This window comes from Myotis daubentonii, chromosome X (genome assembly GCF_963259705.1).
Source record: "Myotis daubentonii chromosome X, mMyoDau2.1, whole genome shotgun sequence".
Taxonomy (NCBI): Eukaryota; Metazoa; Chordata; class Mammalia; order Chiroptera; family Vespertilionidae; genus Myotis; species Myotis daubentonii.
In genome coordinates, this window is record NC_081861.1 from 126,762,452 (window position 1) to 126,784,862 (window position 22,411).

The 22,411-nt window shown below is 45.5% G+C and overlaps 1 protein-coding gene across 2 annotated transcripts in view; it reads right to left on the minus strand.

Moving 5' to 3' along the window:
• Positions 1 to 22,411, minus strand: part of SMS (spermine synthase) — a 60,371-nt gene that overhangs the window by 27,611 nt on the left and 10,349 nt on the right. For both annotated transcript variants that reach the window (XM_059680471.1, XM_059680470.1), the window contains exons 2-4: positions 5,661 to 5,781; positions 1,855 to 1,945; positions 1,266 to 1,330 (exon numbers count right to left, since the gene is read on the minus strand). In XM_059680471.1, coding sequence (XP_059536454.1) covers positions 1,266 to 1,330; positions 1,855 to 1,945; positions 5,661 to 5,781 — 277 coding nt within the window. The remainder of the gene's footprint in view (positions 1 to 1,265; positions 1,331 to 1,854; positions 1,946 to 5,660; positions 5,782 to 22,411) is intronic.

The window sequence follows — 22,411 nt, forward strand, 5'->3', positions numbered from 1 at the left end:
CATCAGTGATGGCATGACCTTGGTGAAGTCCCTCTATGTCTCTGCATCTATGTGTTGGCCTTTATGAGCAAGCCTCCTAACTTTTGGGGGCCTGATAAGGAACCACCCAGGCAGGCAAGAGCAAACTCCTGAGAATGACTTGCTGTAAATCCATTAATTCCCAGGACCTACCAGACTCTATCCGTTCTAATAAATGTTGACACTATAGCTTCTAGCAAAGCTCTTAACATCTGACACCTCTGGCAAATACCTCTGCGCTGTCCAACCTGGCAGTCATCAACCATTAGCTATTGACATGAGCGGAGTGAGACTGAAGAACTGAACTGTTTCTTTTTATTACCTTAACTAGAGGCCCGGTGTGCGAAAATTTGTGCACTGGGGGGGAAGGAAGGGGATCCCTCTGCCTGGCCTGTGCCCTCTCACAGTCCAGGAGCCCTCGGAGGATGTCCTGCAGGGAGCGGGCCTAAGCAGTTAGTCAGACATCCCTAGCACTGCTGCGGAGGCAGAAGAGGCTCCCACCACCACCACTGCACTCGCAGCCGGGAGCCTGGCTTGTGGCTGAGCCGAGCTACCCCTGTCCCAGCGCACTAACCACCAGAGGGCAGCTCCTGCATTGAGCTTCTGCCCCCTGGTGGTCAGTGTGCAATTTGCATATTACACTTTTATTATATAGGATTTTAAAGAGCCACATGGGGTGTAGTGGCTACACTCCTGGACAGGGAAAGCTGAACTGTCTTCATTACCATTTGAAGAGAACCTACCTGTGGCTGCTCAGGTGGGTGGCCTCTTGATTCTTAGTACCTTGCAAAGACTTCTCACTTGCAAATTTTCTGTCACCCCACCCTGTCATAAATCTCTTAACTGCTTCATTCTACTCTGGAGCCCAGAACTCAGATCAGAGACAGGCGCCCTTTTCTCTTCACTGGACAGAAGGGGGGAAGTTTCCTCGCTCCCCTTTGACTGAGGCAGCAGCCTCACCAGGTTCTCTGCTCTCCAGAGTTTCAAGCTTCTGGGACTCACTCCACATCACCTTTGTGCCTTTGTCTCATTTTATCCAGCATGTCTCTCTCGCAGTCCGCGTGTGTGTCCTTTCATGTCTTGTTTTGGTGTGAGGGGCCACCAGCTCAGTCTACCATGTGGCCAGAAGCACAAGCTGACTTTGATCTGTGCCACATCTTTAGCAGACACAACTCAGGGACACCACCACCTTCCCGATTATTGTATCACTTAACCCAACACAAAAGGACATTCGGGAGTGGACTTACCGCTTCACCCGCCCAGTAGTGTCCTGACTCAATTCTTTCATTCTTTCTTCTACTTTGTTCAAAAGCTGCGATTAAAAGAAATCAAATCAATGGGCTTCTAGAATGGGCTGAACGGAACTGCTGCTAAATGACAGACCAGGAACTTCAGGCTGTGTTGACAGAGCTATGTGAACTGGCAGGTACCCAAATACACCTGTCCTCCCCTCCCTACAGCAGCCTCCACGGGTTCTGCATCCCACACCAACCAGTCCCCGTGCTGCTGACCTAACCTCCGTCTAAGTTACCAAGAAAACAATGGGAAAGGGGGAGGCTCAAGGGTAATGCAGATATAACATCTTGACTAAAGCTTTACATTCCATTCGCTGCGGTGCACAGGAAAATCAGTCCTCAAGCTCAAGGGAAAAGTGGCAGCCAGGTTCCTACAAACAACTGAGGATCAACTATTTCTCTTCTAAAACCACTCACTGCGGAGGAAGGAACGTCTACTGTTCACTGGGAAGTCAGCAATTAAGTGAAATCATTTTAACATTATTAAACGGAGCAGGCTTTGGGACCCTCAAATATTTGAGTAAATAACTGAAAAACCGACACTGTCAACTTCTTTGCCTTCTGCATCGCCGTCGTAACTCTGAAGGTCCAGCAACACCAATCCATGTGGGTAAATTCTCAAATTGGCAAAGCTACGAAGAAAAGCATAATTTTAAGTTTAGGAATTGTATCAAAAGGGAAAAAAAAAAGATGTCAATTCTCCCCCCGCCCGCCCCCACCCAATTACATACTTAACCCTGTTGCTTCCTTTTTAGAGCCACTTAGGGACAGGGAAGCCACCAATCATTCAGGAAAGATTTAGAGAGAATCGCCAAATACTAAGGTTTTCAAAACAGGTTCTTGGGCCCAGAAAGTCATTCAGTAGCCAGTTCTGTGAATCTGATTTTTAAGAAGCTTGCCCAGCAAGTGATTCAGCCAGGTCTAGTGACCACTGGGAGGGAGGGGCCAACTAGGTTCTCCCCATTAACCTTCAGAATTCAAACAGCGCCATATACATAACACATATGGACACAGAAAAGTGTGGTGATAGCCTGAGGGAAAGGGGGAGAGGGGATGTGGGGCAAGTGGGGAGGTAATGGGCACAGAAAGAGACTTTGCTTAGGGCGATGGGCACACAATGCCTTGCGCAGCTGATGCTTTGTTGAGTTGTTCACTTGAAACCTGTATGGTTTTGCAAACTAATGTCACCTAATAAATCCAATTTAAAAAAAGGAAAAAGAAAACCAGAGCTGGTTATTTCCAAATGCAGGCAGGTGGTGATTAAATTCGCTAAGTTCAGGGTCAGCACACTCCCTGCAGCCTGCAAACCAGATCCAGCCTGCAGCACGTTTTAAAAAGCCTGCATTCGAAACAGGGTTTTTACGCTTTTAAAGAGAGCGTTTCTTTTAATCAAAGGAGAATATGCAACAGAGACTTTATGTGACTCCTAACAGAAAAAGCTTTCTGACCCCCAGTTCAGTGGATCTGAGCAGCATTTCTTATGAAATAAAAATGTGAGAGTATCACATGCATTGACTTAATTATTTGAGGAAGCATTTTTTCAATTATACTGTGTATTTGTATTATATATACGCAGATGTGTATGTGACTATGTGAAGGTATTTCTTACTATGAGTCATGGTTAAACACATATTTGAAATATACTAAATTAGAAGATGAATTATGTTCAGACAATAGGCAATGTGCTTGGATGTAAAACTAAATGCAACTAGTTAATTTTCACCCTCAGCCCTTAGAGGGCCTCAAAAATCAAGTTCAGGCCCAGGACACCACACATGCATCTATACCTGAATGAGCTGATTATCATCATCTCCCTCCCCCCCCAGCAGCACAAAGGAATGGGGTCCTTTAACCACCTGGGTGGTTATAGCAGACTCCTCTGCAAAGAACCAGGATAACACAGAGAATGCTGGAGGGTGGGGTGCCAAGCACCAACCGTGAGGGATTAAAACCAGAAATAAAAAGAAGTTACCAATGGGGAATATGGAGGACATATAAAAAGGTGGCTGGGGACCAGGACCTTGCATGGCCAAGGGGCCATTAACCAGAAGCCAGGCCAGAAGCAGGGTATGGAGCTGCAGTGCTTCCCTTGAGCAAGTGTTAGGATGGTGGTAGGGAGCGGGGAGTGAGGTTTCGGGATGGGTACCCATGGATCAGGCACCAGGGGGATGGGTCCCAGCTGACCAAGTGAAAGAGGAAGACCAATGGAGAGAATATGTCTTTAAACTAAGCAATGCTTTTAATTTTTTCTGCTTATAAAAGCAATTTCCAAACAGCTCCTATCACTCGAAAACTCTCTTCCAGGAGGAATTCTAAGCCCCCTGCATGGCTGAAATTGGTGTCTAGGGGAGAAGCTTCAAGAACTGCAGTAGCGAGGGAGGTGGGGCCAGCTGCGAAGTCCCCTGAGGAGATGGTCAGAGATGCAAGGCTTCACTGTCTGAATTGCTGTGATCCCCAAAGGATGGACCGCAGCAAGGACAGTGAGAGATGGTGGCAGGGAGGGTAGAGAAGAGAGGCCAGGGCGGAGAGGGGCTGCATATGAAAGCGTGTAGGAGCTGGAGAGTGCAGTGACAGCTCAGACCACTGCTTCCAGACTTGCTGGAAACGGGGCCAGACCATGGACATGATGGAGAGCAGAAAGGGATGATTTCTGATCACCCTTGAGGAAGAAGTAACTTTAGATGCATTTGAGGTATCTGCTAAACACATTATGTGGAGGTATGCTACATCGTTAGAAATACAAATCTGGGCTTGGGGAGAGAGGGGTGAGGACATCTTTGAGACGCATCAGGAGAGGGAATGCCAGGTACCGCCATAAGGGTGGACCAAGTATACATATAAAGAGAATAATGGAAGGGGAGGTGGCCTCAAAACTAAGTTTCCCTCATCTCACAGCACTGTCTTCTGGGCCTCTGTAAACCGAGTTGAGGGGGTATCTTTTTTTAAAATATATTTTTATTGATTTCAGAAAGGAAGGAAGAGGGAGAGATAGAAACATCAATGATAAGAGAATCATTGATTGGCTGCCTCCTGCATGCCCTGTACCGGGGATCAAGCCCACAACCTGAGCATGTGCCCCTGACCAGGAATCGAGCCATGACCTCCTGGTTCAACCACTGTGCCACAGTGGCTGGGCAAGGGGGGTGTATTTTAATAGAAAAACCAGAGAGAGAGTGTGAGACATTAATGAAGCCACGTGCAATTCTAGGACTCTGTATCCATTGGGGGAAATGGAATGAAAGCCATCAAAAATACCCAGGAGTTTACCTTTTTAAATTAAGAGTGCAAATTACTAACAATCTACAGAGCATCCTAAACCAGTCTAGATATAGTGCAAACCTAGAGTTAGGAAAATACAAAAGCTCGATGCACTGGCATCTTCTGTTACTGGTCACGTGTTAATTTAGGTTCCCTTTCTTAGTCTCAGAACACATTGACTTTTCATCTACACTTTGATTACATGAAGTCTTGATAGTCTGTAAGTTTAAGGGAAAACAAAACAAAACACGTGAACTCTTGGATCTCAGGTTCCTGTTAGGCTTCTTGTAGGCGTCCTCATCCTGCATTTGCCAATGGTCTGCATTAATAGGTGATCACTTAGAACACTGGTACCCACAGTGGGGTCAAGTCACCAGCAGCATCCGCATCCCCTGAGAGCCTGCTGGAAATGCTATATGGCAGCGGTTGCCAACCTTTCGGACCTCGCGGACCACCAGTTGGAGACCGCTGCTATATGGGGTGCTTCCCCAGACCTACCACATCAGAAAAACTTGGACAGGGGCCTAGGAACCTGTTTTAACCAAGTCCAGATCACTGCCTACCAGTCCACACTGCTTGTGCTGTTCAGGGCTTCTAGGCTACACAGCAAAATCACCTTTGGGGCTTTGGAGAAACACTGACACTCAATGGCCTCAATCTGGGGGAGGGGGAGAGAGAGTGAGTCCCTGAACATGGAATTTTTTTAAAATCTTTATTGTTGAAAAGTATTACATATGTCCCCCCCTTTCCCCCACTGACCTTTTCTAGCCCAACCCTGCCCTCCCTCAGGTCTTCACCACCCTATTGTCTGTGTTCGTGGGCTCCGCATATATGCACACAAGTTCTTTGGCGGATCACTTCCCACCTACCCACCCTCCCTCCCCCTGAGCATGGGATGTTGTGGAAGTGCTCCCAGGCAATGCTGCTGTGCAGGTTAAGGCCAAGAAGCACTGAATTCTAGCCTCCTCTCAAAAACTGTCAACGAGGGGGGAAAAAATCCCTGGACACCACCACCCTCTACCGCCCTTCGAACCCCTCCCCATTCCTGAGGTGCTCAGAGGGAAAGAGGAGCACTCTGGGCCATCTCACCTGCCGTTTTTGTTTATGTAGGTCGCTAAGTAGCCGTGGTCCTGCCAGGTGTGCACCGACTCGGTCATCCCCTGCTCCTGGAAAATGGACTGGAGGCCTTTTAGGATGGTCTCGCTGTCAGCTAGAGGAGGGAGAAGGCAAGGGGGTCAGGTGAATCCCGTTCAGAAGAAAAGCCAGCAGAAATGCAGTTTGACGACTGAACTTTATGAGAAAATCTGAACAAAGGGTAGCCGGAGTCACTCATTTATCCCATTTGTCATGAGCTATAAAGATTCTCAAGCCCTAGCTGGTTTGGCTCAGTAGATAGAACGTCAGCCTGCAGACAGAAGGGTCCCAGGTTCGATTCCGGTCAAGGGCACATGCCCAGGTTGTGAGCTCAATCCCCAGTAGGGGGTGTGCAGGAGGCAACCGATCGATGATTCTCTCATCATTGATGTCTCTCTCCTTCTCCCTTCCTATCTGAAATCAATACAAATACATTGGGAGAACCAAGATGGCGGCATAGGTTAACGCCGGAGTTTGCTGCTTTGAACAACTACTTCAAAAGTGAAACCAAAAAACGGAAGGGACATCACCCAGAACCACAGGAACACTGGCTGAGTGGAAGTCCTACAACTAGGAGGAAAGAGAAACGCATACGGACACTCAGAGGAGGTGCAGTGCTGAAGTCAAATTCTGAGGTGCGGAGTGCGCGGAGCGGGCTGGCGTTTTCAATCGGGAGGGAGTGGCAGGCTCTGAGCACCAGATCCGGGCGAGTCTTTAGGGATCCAGACTCAAACGGCAGAAGCGGGACTGTCTGGCTTCGGTCAGAGCGAGTGCAGCTTTCTCTCCGAGCTTTGCAGCGGGTGCTGGGACTCAGAGAGGCAGAGCCCCTTGGGACAGGACTGGGAGCAGCCATAACTGCTCTCTCCGGCCCACCCTGTTGATCCTGTGCGACCCGCCCCGCCCAAGCCCTGCACAGAGGCATTTGCCGGATAGCCTCAGGCAAAGGCATTTGCCGGATAGCCTCAGGCAAAGGCTAGATTAGCACCTCCCTAGAGGACAGAAGTTCTCTCACTGCTGACCCAGCTGATTCTCATAGCCACTTGGCCTGGAGGTCAAACCCTCCCTGGAATTAGCTACAACAATCAAGATTTATCTATAAGACTGCGAACAAAGACCACTAGGGGGTGCACCAAGGAAGCATAACAAAATGCGGAGACAAAGAAACAGGACAAAATTGTCAATGGAAGAAATAGAGTTCAGAACCACACTTTTAAGGTCTCTCAAGAACTGTTTAGAAGCTGCCGATAAACTTAATGAGATCTACACGAAAACTAATAAGACCCTCGATCTTATATTGGGGAACCAACTAGAAATTAAGCACACACGGACTGAAATAACGAATATTATACAGACGCCCGACAGCAGACCAGAGGAGCGCAAGAATCAAGTCAATGATTTGAAATGCGAGGAAGCAAAAAACATCCAACCGGAAAAGCAAAATGAAAAAAGAATCCAAAAATGCGAGGATAGTGTAAGGAGCCTCTGGGACAGCTTCAAGCGTACCAACATCAGAATTATAGGGGTGCCAGAAGATGAGAGAGAGCAAGATATTGAAAACCTATTTGAAGAAATAATGACAGAAAACTTCCCCCACCTGGTGAAAGAAATGGACTTACAGGTCCAAGAAGCGCGGAGAACCCCAAACAAAAGGAATCCAAAGAGGACCACACCAAGACACATCATAATTAAAATGCCAAGAGCAAAAGATAAAGAGAGAATCTTAAAAACAGCAAGAGAAAGAAACTCAGTTACCTACAAGGGAATACCCATACGACTGTCAGCTGATTTCTCAACAGAAACTTTGCAGGCCAGAAGGGAGTGGCAAGAAATATTCAAAGTGATGAATACCAAGAACCTACAACCAAGATTACTTTATCCAGCAAAGCTATCATTCAGAATTGAAGGTCAGATAAAGAGCTTCACAGATAAGGAAAAGCTAAAGGAGTTCATCACCACCAAACCAGGATTATATGAAATGCTGAAAGGTATCCTTTAAGAAGAGGAAGAGGAAGAAAAAGGTAAAGATACAAATTATGAACAACAAATATGCATCTATCAACAAGTGAATCTAAGAATCAAGTGAATAAATAATCTGATGAACAGAATGAACTGTTGATTATAATAGAATCAGGGACATAGAAAGGGAATGGACTGACTATTCTTGGGGGGGAAAGGGGTGTGGGAGATGTGGGAAGAGACTGGACAAAAATCGTGCACCTATGGATGAGGACAGTGGGTGGGGAGTGAGGGCGGAGGGTGGGGCGGGAACTGGGAGGAGGGGAGTTATGGGGGGAAAAAAAAGGAACAAATGTAATAATCTGAACAATAAAGATTTAATTAAAAAAAAAATACAAATACATTTTTTAAAAAAAGATTCTCGACCCTGCAAGGAGAGGATACAGATTATCAGGTAACACAAAAGAACAGAGTTAATTTAAAGATCCAGAGATGAAATCATCTTGGATTATCCAGGTGGGTCCTAAATCCAATGACTTACTGCTACTAGTATACTTTGGGTTTACCATCCCCGTCCCAGTTCAGCAGAAGTATGCCAGGCCTGAATGTTTATTTCTGGCTGTCACCACCGCCTGGTCCACATGGGCACTGAGTGTGCCGGTCCTGCCATTGACACGAAGACCAGGCCATTTTGGCCACTGTCCACTTTGCCTCATATCCACCTAATTCCTGACCTGGGGGCTCTCCCGTTACCCACCCTGCTCCCAGCTCTTGGATAAGACTCCAGGAAAGGGGAGCCAGAGCTGAAACAACTGCCCAGCATCACTTTTCCAGAATCATGGTTTTAAGGAGAAAACCAAAGACATGAGCTCCACTTTTCAGTTTCCAGAACATCTAGACCAGTGGTTTGCAATCTAGCTACACATCAAAATCACAGGGGGAGTCCTAGCCCATTTGGCTCAGTGGATAGAGCGTCGGCCTGCGGACTGAAAGATCCCAGGTTCAATTCCGATCAAGGGCACATGCCTGGGTTGTGGGTTCGATCCCCAGTGGCGGGGGGGCGTGCAGGAAGCAGCTGATCAATGATTCTCTCTCATCATTGATGTTTCTATCTCTGTCTCCCTCTCCCTTCCTCTCTGAAATCAATAAAAATATATTTTTAAAAAACATGGGGGGAGTTTTAAAAATTCTAATGCCACATCCTAGCCAGGGGTAGGCAAACTTTTTGACTCGAGGGCCACAATGGGTTCTTAAACTGGACCGGAGGGCGGGAACAAAAGCATGGATAGAGTGTTTGTGTGAACTAATATAAATTCAAAGTAAACATCATTACATAAAAGGGTACGGTCTTTTTTTTTTTAGTTTTATTCATTTCAAACAGGCCAGCGGGCCATAGTTTGCCCACGGCTGTCCTAGACCAATTAAATAAAAATTTGGAGGTGGGACTCAGGCACCAGCATTTTTTAAAGATCCCAGGGAAATTCCAATATGCAGCCACAGTTGAGAAGCACTGATCTAACCACTAGATACAAAAAAAGAGAAATCCCCACAATATCCAAACTAATTATACTCGAGTCACCAAAATTTCAACCTTCATGCCTGTCTAGGAGCATGTAACATGACCAAGCAAAATGTACTTGACTCTATCAGGGTTCCTCAACTGGGGTTGACAATATGGTTAAATGACTGTCCTATCCCTCCACAGGACTTTGGTAAACCCAGCCATATCTACTAAATGTGAGTAGCCGCCCCCCCCCCCAATGGGAAAAAAAGGCCCCATTCCTCAATTGCCCAGGGACAGAATACCTTGAAAACGACTAGGTGCTCTACACACAAGTGAAAATGAGCCTGGGTCAGAGCATACCCAACTTTGGCAACACAAATGGCAATGCCATAAAATGCCTACAATTCAGAAAATTCCAAAGTGGATTCAAATTCTAAAGGAGGATAGAACCACCAGCTTTCAAGTAGACATTGTAAGACAAACCAGGCTAATAAAATGTTGTTCAGCAAAAGTTCTTAGAAAACTCTGGCCAGGCAAGAATGATTCGTAATAACTTGCGTAGGACTCAGAGCCTTCTAAAGTGTGCAGAATCATAGGCGCCTATCCCAGGGCAAAATGTGTCCTTTGTCCCCTGGAAAACTCCATGTCCCCATTTCCAGATCAATGCCCACTCTGTGTGCGTTTATTCAGCAATAACTTTAACTTGGGTGCGGAGGAGGGGGGTGAAGGCCCAAGTTTCATCTCCCTTCTTCATTTTCTCACAGGGATCCATTTATTGGCCTAAGCGAATGAACCTCAGTCCTCTGACCCTGATCATCAGCTCCAGATGCCCGAATCCCAAATCTGTACATGCATTAGTAGCCCAACAAATTGAAGGATTCTTGTTGGATAAAAACCTAAGACACCAGGCACCCTGGCAAAAAGGCGGGAAAACATATTTGTTATAGCCCCACTTCTTCAGCTTTAAGAGGCTAAAATGCTTTAACCCTCGTAACAAAGTGGATTCCATTAGACTAGAGCAGGGGTCCTCAAACTTTTTAAACAGGGGGCCAGTTCACTGTCCCTCAGTCAGTTGGAGGGCCGGACTATAGTTTAAAAAAAAAACTATGAACAAATTCCTATTCACACTGCACGTATCTTATTTTGAAGTAAAAAAAACAAAACGGGAAGAAATACAATATTTGTATTTGCATGTGGCCCGCGGGCCGTAGTTTGAGGACCCCTGGCAGAGAGGCTGCCCTTGGGAAATAAGCAATCCAGAAAAACTCTTGACTCTTTCCATCAATGGCCTTAACTTGCACCTTGAAGTCTTTTTTCAATTTCAAACACTTCAACTAAGCCCTGACCGGGTAGCTCAGTTGGTTACAGTGTCATCCCTATACACCAAGGTTGTGGGTTTGAACCCCGGTCAGGGTACATAAAAGCATCAACCCACGAATACTTAGCTAAAGTGGAACAACAAATCAATATTTCTCTTCTCTCTCTCTCTCTCTCTCTCTCTCTCTCTCTCTCTCTCTCTCTCTCTCTCTCTCTCTCCCCCTTCCTCCTTCCTTCCATCTTTCTCTCTCCCCCTACCCCCCCTCTCTAAAATAAAAAAATTCAAAAAACTTCAAATAAGACAACTTAGGATAAAAGGTGTGCAGAGTTTCTTTAAACTACCCAATCCCAGTCTCTGCCTTACTGGAGGCCACTCTTTCCGCAGGGCAATCAGACTGCACCAAGCCACCACCAGTCTGCTGGGATCAGGGGCCAGAGCTACACTAGGCTCACCTGTGAAATTAGGGGGATTAGGGGGTAAGAATAGACAATTTGTGGCCACGTTCCTTTCCGCTCTTTCTCTCACACATTCAAGCAGCTTATGAAACTAGGAGATGAATTTCTATTCTTGTCAAGCTTATCTTTAATTATGCAGGCTGGAAATTCCACCGCCAAGGCCTCCCTCAGCACCCCCCCCCCGCCCCCTACCCCCCTTCCGTTTCTTTGTCTCCTAGGTCTCTCTTCCACAACAGCTCAATCTATTTAAGTTCCATGGGGTGGTTAATTATCCCATCACTGCACCGTGCCCAAGTCGTGAGGCCCAAAGCCCAGCCACCTGCCAGCCCATCTCCCACTCCCCAGACCCTGATGTTTCCAGAGCCCTGTACCGTCCTCCTACCTGATTACCCACTCACTCTGGTCGGCCTCCCACACCTACACTTCCCCTTTAAATCCAGGTCAGAGGGCCCTTCAGTGGACAGGGCCCACCCCCACTCCATCACCTGCGTGAGCAGCTCATTGCAAGAGGAAGCAAAGACACAGGTATCCTTTCCTCAAATCCCGAGACTGATGTCAGAGCACCTAAAAGCCAGACTTGGGCTGTGCAGTTTCTCTTCCCACATAAACCAGCTTTCTGGTTTTCTTGATAGGCCTCTGGACTCCAATACAGTTAGAAATCATTCAAGTATCTGATTCAAAACTCCGCTCGGAGGGCCTAATCTTGACAGTGGGCGGTAGATACACTGCATTGGTCAAAACTCCAAGAACTGTACACTAAAATGCACTCCATGTAAATTATATTAAGTTAAAACAAAAGCCTGTTCTAGGGTTACCACCATGACTGGCTTAACCCCTCTGAGACTAACAAAAGAGTACAGCATTCCTTTTGGGCTCCCTCTCACCCAAGCAGCTTGCTCACAACTGCCTAAGGCTTAGAGAATATCTTCTGAACTCCCCAAGGATATGCTAGGTATAATCAAAAACATGAATGTTGACTGGCAGTGAGTCCGGATCACTGAAATCAAATGATATACAGAAACAGTCTTCATACTTCACAAGAGCTTAAATTTAAAATGACATTAAGATTGCTTTAATTTTTGCCCAGCTGGCATAGCTCAGTGGTTGAGCATCAATCTATGAACCTGAAGGTCATGGTTCAATTCCTGGTCAGGGCACATGCCTGGGTTATGGGCTTGATCCCCAGTGGGGAGTGTGCAGGAGGCAGCCTATCCATGATTCTCTCTCATCAATGTTTCTATCTCTCTCCCTTCCTCTCTGAAATCAATAATATATATTTTTTTTAATTTTAAAGATTGTTTTAATTTTTAAATTTTAACCTAGTGTCTGTGTATCAGGAGACTTCTCACACATTCAGAGGCCCAATGCATTTCCAGGGATTACAGTGAAGGTCAAGCAGATGGTTTCCTCAGGCCCGTCTTACTTGGACAGCTTGGTCTTATAGTCCCACGTCCAGTTCTTTATGTAAAGCAGCAAGATGATTAATCTCGTTGCACAAAACCCAAGCCAATAGGAATGTTCAGAACATGATTCATAATAATCAAAAAGTGCAAATACCCCAATTGGCCAAAATGTTATAAATGGATAAACAAAACATGTTATGTTCATACCTTGAACTATTCAGCAATAGATGAAACACAGCACTGACACACACTGCAACATGGATGGCCCTTGAAGACATGACCCTGAGTGAAAGAAGCCAGTCACACAGGACCATATACTATATAACCTCATTTATCTGACATAGCCAGAAAAGGCAAATCCCTAAACACAAAAGGCAAATTAGTGGGTGCCAGGGCTGGGAGGAATGGGGATAATGCCTAAGGGGCACAGGTTTCTGTCTGGGGTGATGAAAATATTCTAAAATTGTGGTGATAGTAGCTTGACTCTGAGTACACAATGGATACCAAAATTCAGGAATGCTTAAGGGCCTTATATAAAACTAGAGACCTGGTGCACGAGATTCGTGCACTGGAGGCAGGCGGCGGGAGGGGTCCAGGAGACCTCAGGGAGCAGGCCTAAGCCGGCAGCCGGACATCCTTAGCACTGCCGTGAAGGCTGGAGAGGCTCCCACCACTGTGCTCGCCAGCCATGAGCCCTTTGGGAGCACACTGACCACCAGGGGGAAGCTCCTGCGTTGAGCGTCTGCCCCCTGGTGGTCAGTGCACGTCATAGTGACCGGTTGTTCCGCAGTTCAGTCCATTTGTATATTACCCTTTTATTATATAGGATGGTGTAGCATTGCATTTAAATTATGCATATCCTTCCATAAGCTTTACATCATCTCTAGGTTACATATAATAATATAATGTAAATGCTATGTACATAGTTGTTATACTTTACTGTTTAGGGCAGCAATTTTCAACTGGTGTGTCACAAGAATTTTTAAAACATGCCATACCTGACTATTCAGCCAGGGGCACTGACCTCTTTTCCCATAGACCAGTGGTCAGCAAACTGCAGCTCGCGAGCCACATGCAGCTCTTTGGCCCCAGGAGTGTGGCTCTTCCACAAAATACCACGTGCAGGCGTGCATGTACAGTGCGATTGAAACTTCGTGGCCCATGCACAGAAGTCGGTATTTTGTGGAAGAGCCACACTCAAGGGGCCAAAGAGCCGCATGTGGTTCACGAGCCACAGTTTGCCGACCACTGCCGTAGACTGTCAAACAGAAAAATGACAACAGTCAACACATCAATAGCCGTCCAGTGTGAATGAATCAAAATTATACCTGTTTTTGGCCCAACCGGAGTGGCTCAATGGTTGAGCATCGATCTATGAACCAGGAGCTCATGGTTCAATTCCTGGTCTGGTCAGGCCATATGTCTGGGTTGCGGGCTCCATCCCCAGTGTGGGTGTTCAGGAGGCAGCCAATCAAGGATTCTCTCTCATCACTGATGTTTCTATCTCTCTCTCTCCCTCTCCCTTCCTCTCTGAAATCAATAAAAATATATTTTTAAAAAATTGTATCTATTTTTTGTCAGATCGGAAAAAATATATAATACTTCTTTTGGTGTACTACAGAATTTTAGTAATTAGTTTGTGTGTCATGAGATGAAAAAGGTTGAAAATCACTGGTTTAGAGAATAATTCCAAGAAAAAAGGTCTATCCATGTTCACTCAGGAACAATGAACTTTTTTCAAGTATTTTTAAAATATATTTTTGCCCTGATCGGTTTGGCTCAGTGGATAGAGCATCGGCCTGGGGACTGAATGGTCCCGGGTTCGATTCTGGTCAAGGGCATGTACCTTGGTTGCAGGCACATCCCCAGTAGGGGGTGTGCAAGATGCAGCTAATCGGTGTTTCTCTCTCCTCGATGTTTCTAACTCTCTGTCCCTCTCCCTTCCTCTCTGTAAAAAATCAATAAAATATATTTAAAAAAATAAAATAATAAAATAAAATAAATAAAATATATTTTTACTAGAGGCCCAATGCACAAAATTCATGCAAGAGTAGGCCTTCCTTCCCCCAGCCGCCAGCAACGGCTTCCCTCTGGCACCCAGGACCCAGGCTTCCCTAGCAGCCCCGGTTTCATCCAGAAGGTCGTCCCAAAGGATGTCCGGAAGGACATCTGGTCTAATTAGCATATTATGCTTTTATTATTACAGTGGGGCCTTAACTTACGAGTGTCCAGACTAACGAGTTTATTGAGATACCAGCTGTCTCTTGGCCGATTTTTTGCATTGAGTTGATAGAGTAATTTGAGTTAACGAGCTCCTTAACGAGCTTGGTCTTGGAACGAATTAAACTCGTAAGTCAAGGCCCCACTGTATAGATTGCTGATAGTATTACAGATATTTCCCATTTCACCCTTCTTTATCCCCCTCTTCCCAGGCCCTATTTAACCCTCCCCAAGGTCTTCACTACCCTATTGCCCATATCCATGGGCCATGCATATAAGTATATAAGTTCTTTGGTTTATCTCTCAAATATTTTCTATCTGCAGCTGGTTAAATCCAAAGATGGATAGGGCTGACAGCACTGAAAAATCACTGAAATGTACTATTATACTTCAAATGGGGGAATCATATGACATTTGAGTCATATCTCAATAAAGCTATCCCCCCAAAAACCAAATACATAAGCTGCACTTTTAGATTCTTGGGTACTGTGAAGTAACCAAAGCAAGAGAAATTTCCAGAAGTGGGTTTCTTCCCTGTAATCAACCATTAGCCAGGCCTAGGCACCAGATTAAAGGGGTTTCAAGGGATGGTCTTCCTACCCATCCCCACCAGTCACCATCCATCTCCAAATAGCAAGTGTCTGAGTGGCTGCTGTGTACGGGCACTGTCCCAGGTGCTGTAGATGACTTTCCTACCAGTGCCTCAGTTCAATCACAGCAGCAAAGTACAGCATGGTGACTATCCTATCTAATAATAGACAAACATGGTAATTGACCATACCTTCGCTATGCCTCCCTCCCATTGGCTAATCAGCACGATATGCAAATTAACTGCTAACAAAGATGGCGGTTAATTTGCATACGTAAGCTCCAAGAGGCAGAGGGAAGACTGAAGGCAAGCCGGGGCAGCAAAGACGGAAGACTGAAGGCGGCTCCAGCTGGAGCGAAGGCCTGGGTCCCGGGTGCCGGAGGAAAACCTGTGCTGGCAGCCAGGAGAAGAGAAGGCTTTTTGCACGAATCTCTTCGTGCAACAGGCCTCTAGTCCTATATAATAAAAACATAATATGCAAATCGGCCAAACGGCAGATCGGTTGCTATGATGTGCACTGACCACCAGGGGGCAGACACTCAATGCAGGAGCTTCCTCCTGGTGGTCAGTGCACTCCCACAGGGGGAGCGCCACTGAGCCAGAAACCGGGCTCACGGCTGGCAAGTGCAGTGGCGGTGGCAGGAGCCTCTCCCGCCTCAGCTCCAGGTAGGCAGTAAGAAGCAAGGGGTTCTGGACTGCAAGCCCCAGACTGTGAGAGGGATGTCTGATTGCCAGCTTAGTAGGTCTGATCCCTGGGGGACATCCCCCAAGGGGTCCCGGACTGCAAGAGGACACAGGCTGGGCTGACGGACCCCCCCCCCCAGTACACAAATCTCAAGCACCGAGCCTCTAGTAGTTAATAACACTATATTGTATATTTGAAAGCTGCCTGGAGAGTGGATGTTACAAGTTCTTATCACAAGATAAAAAATTGTAACTGTGTCATGATGAATGTTAACTCACTTATTGTGGTTATCATTTTGCAATATACGCAAATATCAAATCACATTGTACACCCGAAGCCAGTATAATGTTAAATGGCAATTTTATCCCAAAAAATAAACTTACAACACTGAGGTGGGGCTGCAAAATACAGAAAGGGACAATGACAAACAATATGGAGGGCTTATTTTCAGAGCAATTTCTGATGTTCATTGAGAAGACAACTTTACCAGGAAAAAATAACTATAGAAAAAAAGAAAAAGGCCCACTTAAGTTAGATTGGGAGCCATACAACCCGACACAGAGGTAACCAAGTTCTTTCTAGGCAAATGTACATTCAGGAAAACCATATGGGACTGTTTGCAGTACCAGCACAATGACCACTTCTTAAAACTCACATTCCAGTACACTTGGCATATTGTAAATGTGCTGCTAATTATTTCACAGCTGGGCCTTCCCCTTCCCGCTGCAGGAGGGCAGTTAAAGGGGCATTTCCCATCATCCCCAACACTGACTGGAAAAGGGACAGGAGCCTCGTTCTACATTAAAATAACACCAACCCAGGGATTCCAGGAGCCAATCTTCCTACAAAATTAAAGGAGGGTTTATAAAAATATAATTTACAATACACAATCCTAATCCATCCTTAGTTTGGAATCCAAACACTAATACAGTACCGTACCCTCTTCTTCCTGCTAAACCTGTTTCCTCCACAATCCTCAATCAGCACAGAGAGGGTGGCACCTCCATGGAGTTGTCAAGTGGCTCAAACTCTACGGTCCTCACATTCTTAGTTAAGCCCATGTGAGAGGCTAGCCAAGAGTTAAAAATAAGGCACAGGACCCTAGCTGGTTTGGCTCAGTGGATAGAGCATTGGCCTGCGGACTAAAGGGTCTCGGGTTCAATTCCAGTCAAGAGCACATGACCAGGTTGCAGGTTCGATCCCCAGTAGAGGGCATGCAGTTGGCAGCCGATCAATAATTCTCTTTCATCAGTGATGTTTCTTTCTCTCTCTCTCTCTCTCTCTCTCTCTCTCTCTCTCTCTCCTCTCTCTCTCCCTCCCTCCCTCCCTCCCTCCCTTCCTCTCTGAAATCAATAAAAATTTTAAAAAAAAACAGGCACAGAGGCCCAGCTGGCTTTGGCTCAGTGGTTGAGTGTCTACCTATGGGCCAGGACGTCACAGTTAGATTCCCGGTCAGGGCACATGCCCGGGTTGTGAGCTCAATCCCCAGTGTGGGGCAAACAGGAGGCAGCCGATCCATGATTCGCTCTCACCTTTGATATTTCTATCCCTCTCCCCTCTACCTTCCTCTCTGAAACCAATAAAAATATATTTTAAATAAATAAGGTACAGAAAGGGGAGATTATGCAAAAACCTGGCTTTCATTTGGGAGGGGAGGTAACAGTTTGTGATCAGGAGATGCTAACACCGGGCCACCTGCCCTCTCCCAGAAGGAATCATTCGAGCAACATAAGGCATGCTCGGACTCCATGGGCTAAGGGACATCTTTTCAGACACGAGGAAGGAGTAAAGTCAGGCCAGAGCTGTGCAAGAGAAAAGGGGACAATCACCCAGGGAGGAGGCAGAGACAAGGTCAAGGCCATAAAGGGCCCTCTCTAGGGACTTCATGCATCCCAACAGGAAGAAGTGAAAGGTGTGACAGAAAAGCAGGCCCCGTAGCATCATAAAACGGACATGCCAGTCGGCAAGAGGGGACGTGTAGGGCTTGAGGTTAGAGAACAGGAGAAGACTTAAGGTACCTGAGCCAGGAAATATGACCAGCCCTTACCTTTAGTTGAAAACTGCCATCTGGAGTCCACCATGAGGTGTGAAAGGGGTCCCAGCTGCTACCTGCCACCTCTCCCTATACCAGTGATGGCGAACCTTTTGAGCTCGTTGTGTCAGCATTTTGAAAAACCCTAACTTAACTCTGGTGCCGTGTCACATATAGAAATTTTTTGATCTTTGCAACCATAGTAAAACAAAGACTTATATTTGTGGTATTTATTTTATATATTTAAATGCCATTTAACAAAGAAAAATCAACCAAAAAAATGAGTTCGCGTGTCACCTCTGACACATGTGTCATAGGTTCGCCATCACTGGGCTATACCCTCTTGTCACAGGGCAGCGGATGAGAACAAGTTCCAGGCTGGCCTGAGGTCAGACAGCAATGGTTCCCTTCAGCTCGACCCAGAACAGATTTCTTTCCCAAAGTAGTAACTGTGGGACTGCTGCTTTTCCTATCCAGGGAGGAGCACTAACCAGTAGCAGGAATATCCAGCTCTCTTCCCACGAACTTTAGGTGGACAGAATCCTTCACAGGTCGGACCTATGACCATTTATGTTTCCATAAACAATTCTAGGGTTTCTGCCAAGTTTCTATGCCGGGCTGTGAATCAAAAATAAAATAGCCTGGCCTAACTGGTTTGGCTCAGTGGATAGAGAGCTTCAGCCTGCAGACTGAAGGGTCCCGGGTTCGATTCCGGTCAAGGGCACATGCCCAAGTTGCCGGCTCTGTCCCCAGTAGGGGGCTTGCAGGAGGCAGCTGATCAATGATTCTCTCTCATCACTGATGTTTCTATTCTCTCTCTCTCCCTCTCCCTTCCTCTCTGAAATCAATAAAAAATATTTTTAAAAAATAGCATTTCCAGCTCTAGCAAGTTTGGCTCAGTGGATAGAGCGTCGACCTGCGGACCAAAGCGTCCCATGTTCAATTTCGGTTGAGAGCATGTACCTTGGTCGCAGGCTCCTCCTAGGCCCGGGACCTGGTAGTGGGGGTACATGCAGGAGGCAACCAATCGAGGTGTTTCTCTCACATCGATGTTTCTCTTTGTCTTTTCCTCTCTCTTCCACTCCCTCTAAAAAAAGATCCATGGAAAAATATCCTCAGGTGAGGATTAATGACAAAAAACAGCATTTGCAGAGATAAAGGAGTTTGCACTTTGTGATGTCAGATTTCACCTTTCTATCAGAGCTGATCCTGAGGCGCCGGCACTGTCCCTTCTGACTTTGACCAGGGCTGACTCAGCGAAGACATTCAGAATGGACCTCCGAGATTAGTCAGCACCTAGAGGGCACTGGACAATGAAGCGTGACCACAGAACAGCACAGAGATGAAAGACAAAGGACACAAGTCAGAACTCAGACACGGAGCGGGGCCTGTGAGCAGATGGATTCCAGATGAGAAAAAGGCCATGCGGGGCCTGGGAATCCGTACTGGTAAATTTTTGCAGATGGCTCTGAAGCAGGCCATGGGACTTCGCGAAAAGGCAGCGCGGGGCAAACTTGTTCTGTAAAGGGCCACATAGGAAAGATTTCAGGCTTTGCAGGCCAAAGCAGTTCTCTGTCACAAATGTGTGTTTACATGTGTTTTACCACCCTTTAAAAATGCCAAATTTATTCTCAGCTGGAGGCCCATACTAAAATAGGCCAGAGAGCAGGATTTGGCCCAGGGCCTTAGTTGGTTGACTCCTGGTATAAAGTGTTTTCAGCTTTAAATTTCTAACCAATAGGCATAGGGACACTTTTAGCTGTAATTCTACAACCTGAATTTCCAGAAGCGATGTTCTTAAAATCTGAGGAATATTATTAAATGTGGGGAGGCGGGGGTGGGGGTGGGGACCAGCTAATAACCTACATAATTAGGACCCCAGCTTTTTTTCAAAAAATCTATTTTTTTTTTATTTCAGAGAGGGAGGGAGAGATAGTAACATCAATGATGACATTATTGATCGGCTGCCTCCTACACACCCCCTACTTGGGATGGAGCCAGCAACCCAGGCATATGCCCTGCTGGGAATCGAACCGTGACCTCCTGGTTCAAAGGTCAACACTCACCCACTGAGCCATGCTGGCGAGGCCCCTGCTGTTTTTTAAGAATACATGGAAGTGATGTTAGCAGCTAACAGAAACCCCACACTACAGATTGAGAATATTTAAAGTCTCAACTCACTAATCTGTGCTCCTACTTCAAGAACCTAGAAAAAGTAAACCCAACAGAGAGGATGGAAATAATAAGGATAATAGCAGAAATCAATGAACTTGAAAAAAATGAAGCAAAAAGATTTCTTTGAGGGAAAAAAGTAATAAAATAGACAAACTTGAGCAAGACTGACAAAAAAAAAAAGTGAGAGAGAAAAGGCACAATTGCCAATATTAGGGATAAACAACAGAGATCACTACAAACACCAAAAGGATAATAAGGGAATACTGCAAACAACTCTACACAAATAAATTTGACAAGTTGAGAAGGAAATGGGCCGATTCCTTTAATTCGCCAATATGAAAGAGATAATCTGAACAGCCCTCTAACTAACAAGGAAATTGAAAGTATAATTTTTAAAACTGAAAAAAAGAAAAATCTCGAGGCCAGATGGTTTCACTGGAGAATTCTACTAAACATTTAAAAAAGAATTAACACCAATTCTACATAATCTCTTCCAGAAAATAAAAAGGGAGCGAACTCCTCCCAGTTCATTTTAATGAAGCCATTATCCTAACACAAAACCACAAATGACCCCAAAAGAAACTTCCAGACCAGACCAATATCCGCCAGAATTATAAACACAAAAATCCTTAACAAATCCTGGGCAAATCCTTGAAATCCTTAACAAGTAAAATTTCCACAACATAAAACAATAATTAGCCCTGGCCAGCCTGGGTTTCAAGTCCAATTCCCAGTCAAGGGCAACTACTTGGATTGCAGGTTTAATTCCCTGCCCCAACCAACTAGGGCACCTGCAGGAGGCAGCCAATAGATGTGTCTCTCTCACATCAATGTTTCTCTCTCTCTCTCTCTCTCTCTCTCTCTCTCTCTCTCCCCCCCTCACTCTCCCTCCCTTCCACTTTCTCTAAAAATCAATGTAAAAACTGTCCTCAATGGTGAATAATAATAATAATGATAAGCAGCCATTCCAGGATTTATTCCAGGTTCAATATTTTTAAAGCTCCATGTAATGCACCATATTAATAGGCTACAGAAGAAAAATCACATGATATTAAATGATGCAAGAAACGTTATGTGACATTCAAAATAAAACTCACAGAAAAATAGAAATAGCCCTAGCTGGTTTGGCTCAGTGGATAGAGCATCAGCCTGTGGACTGAAGGGTCCCTGGTTAGATTTCTGTCAAGGGCACATGCCTGGGATATGGGTTCAATCCCCAATAGGGGACATGCAGGGGGCAGCCGATCAATGATTCTCATCATTGATGTTTCTGTCTCTCCTCTCCCTTCCTCTCTGAAATTAATAAAAGTATTTTTTTAAAAGAAAGAAATAGAAGGGAACTTCCATAACTTGATAAAGGTCCTCAACAAAAACCCCACAGCTAGCATCATACTCAATGGTAACAGACTGAATGGTTGTGAGGCAAGGATGTCCACTCTCCCTGGTGTTATTTAATCCTGTAACTAAAGTAGCCAGCCAAGTAAGCCAGAGAGGTACAGAACATGCCCAACATCACAGTGGTGGTACAACCAGGATTCCAACTCAAGCTGTCATGCTCCAAAATCTAGTACTTTTTAAAAATATATTATTTTATTGATTTTTTTACAGAGAGGAAGGGGGAGGGATAGAGAGTCAGAAACATCGATGAGAGAGAAACATCGATCAGCTGCCTCCTGCACATCTCCTACTGGGGATGTGCCCGCAACTAAGGTACATGCCCTTCACCGGAATCGAACCTGGGACCTTTCAGTCCTCAGGCCGACGCTCTATCCACTGAGCCAAACCGGTTAGGGCGAAAATCTAGTACTTTTAATTAAGACATTGCGTTGCCTTCCCTAGTTATACATGCAACAAGAACATGGCTTATTGGTCCCGTACACTAAACATCAACAGTGATCATCTACTGGTGATAGGATTCCAGATCTGGGTTTCCCCCTACCTACATCCTATATATAGTCTAAAACGAGTAGCTTTTAAAGCAAACAAATTTATGTAAAAAGACAAATGCATGAACCATTACTTGAACAGCTTCTGCAGTTTCTTCAAGTAAACTGCCAGGTCTTTATTCAAAGAAAAAAACACACACACAGGAAATCCACTAACAATTTAACATTCACAAAATGCTTTGGAAAAAAAAAAAAGTCCTATCATATTTTTGCACTCCATACCAAAGGGAATCAACTGATGGTAAGCCCTTTTCTCTCTCTCCAACTTAGACTAAACCCACTTAGGAACATCAAACATTTAGACAAACACACTTATAACCCTCTTCCTCAGAACTCTCAACCAACGGTGCCACATAAACCAGCTGCAGCATTATGTAGTTCAAAAATTCCAGTTTTAAACTATTTCTAAAACCTACACCACTA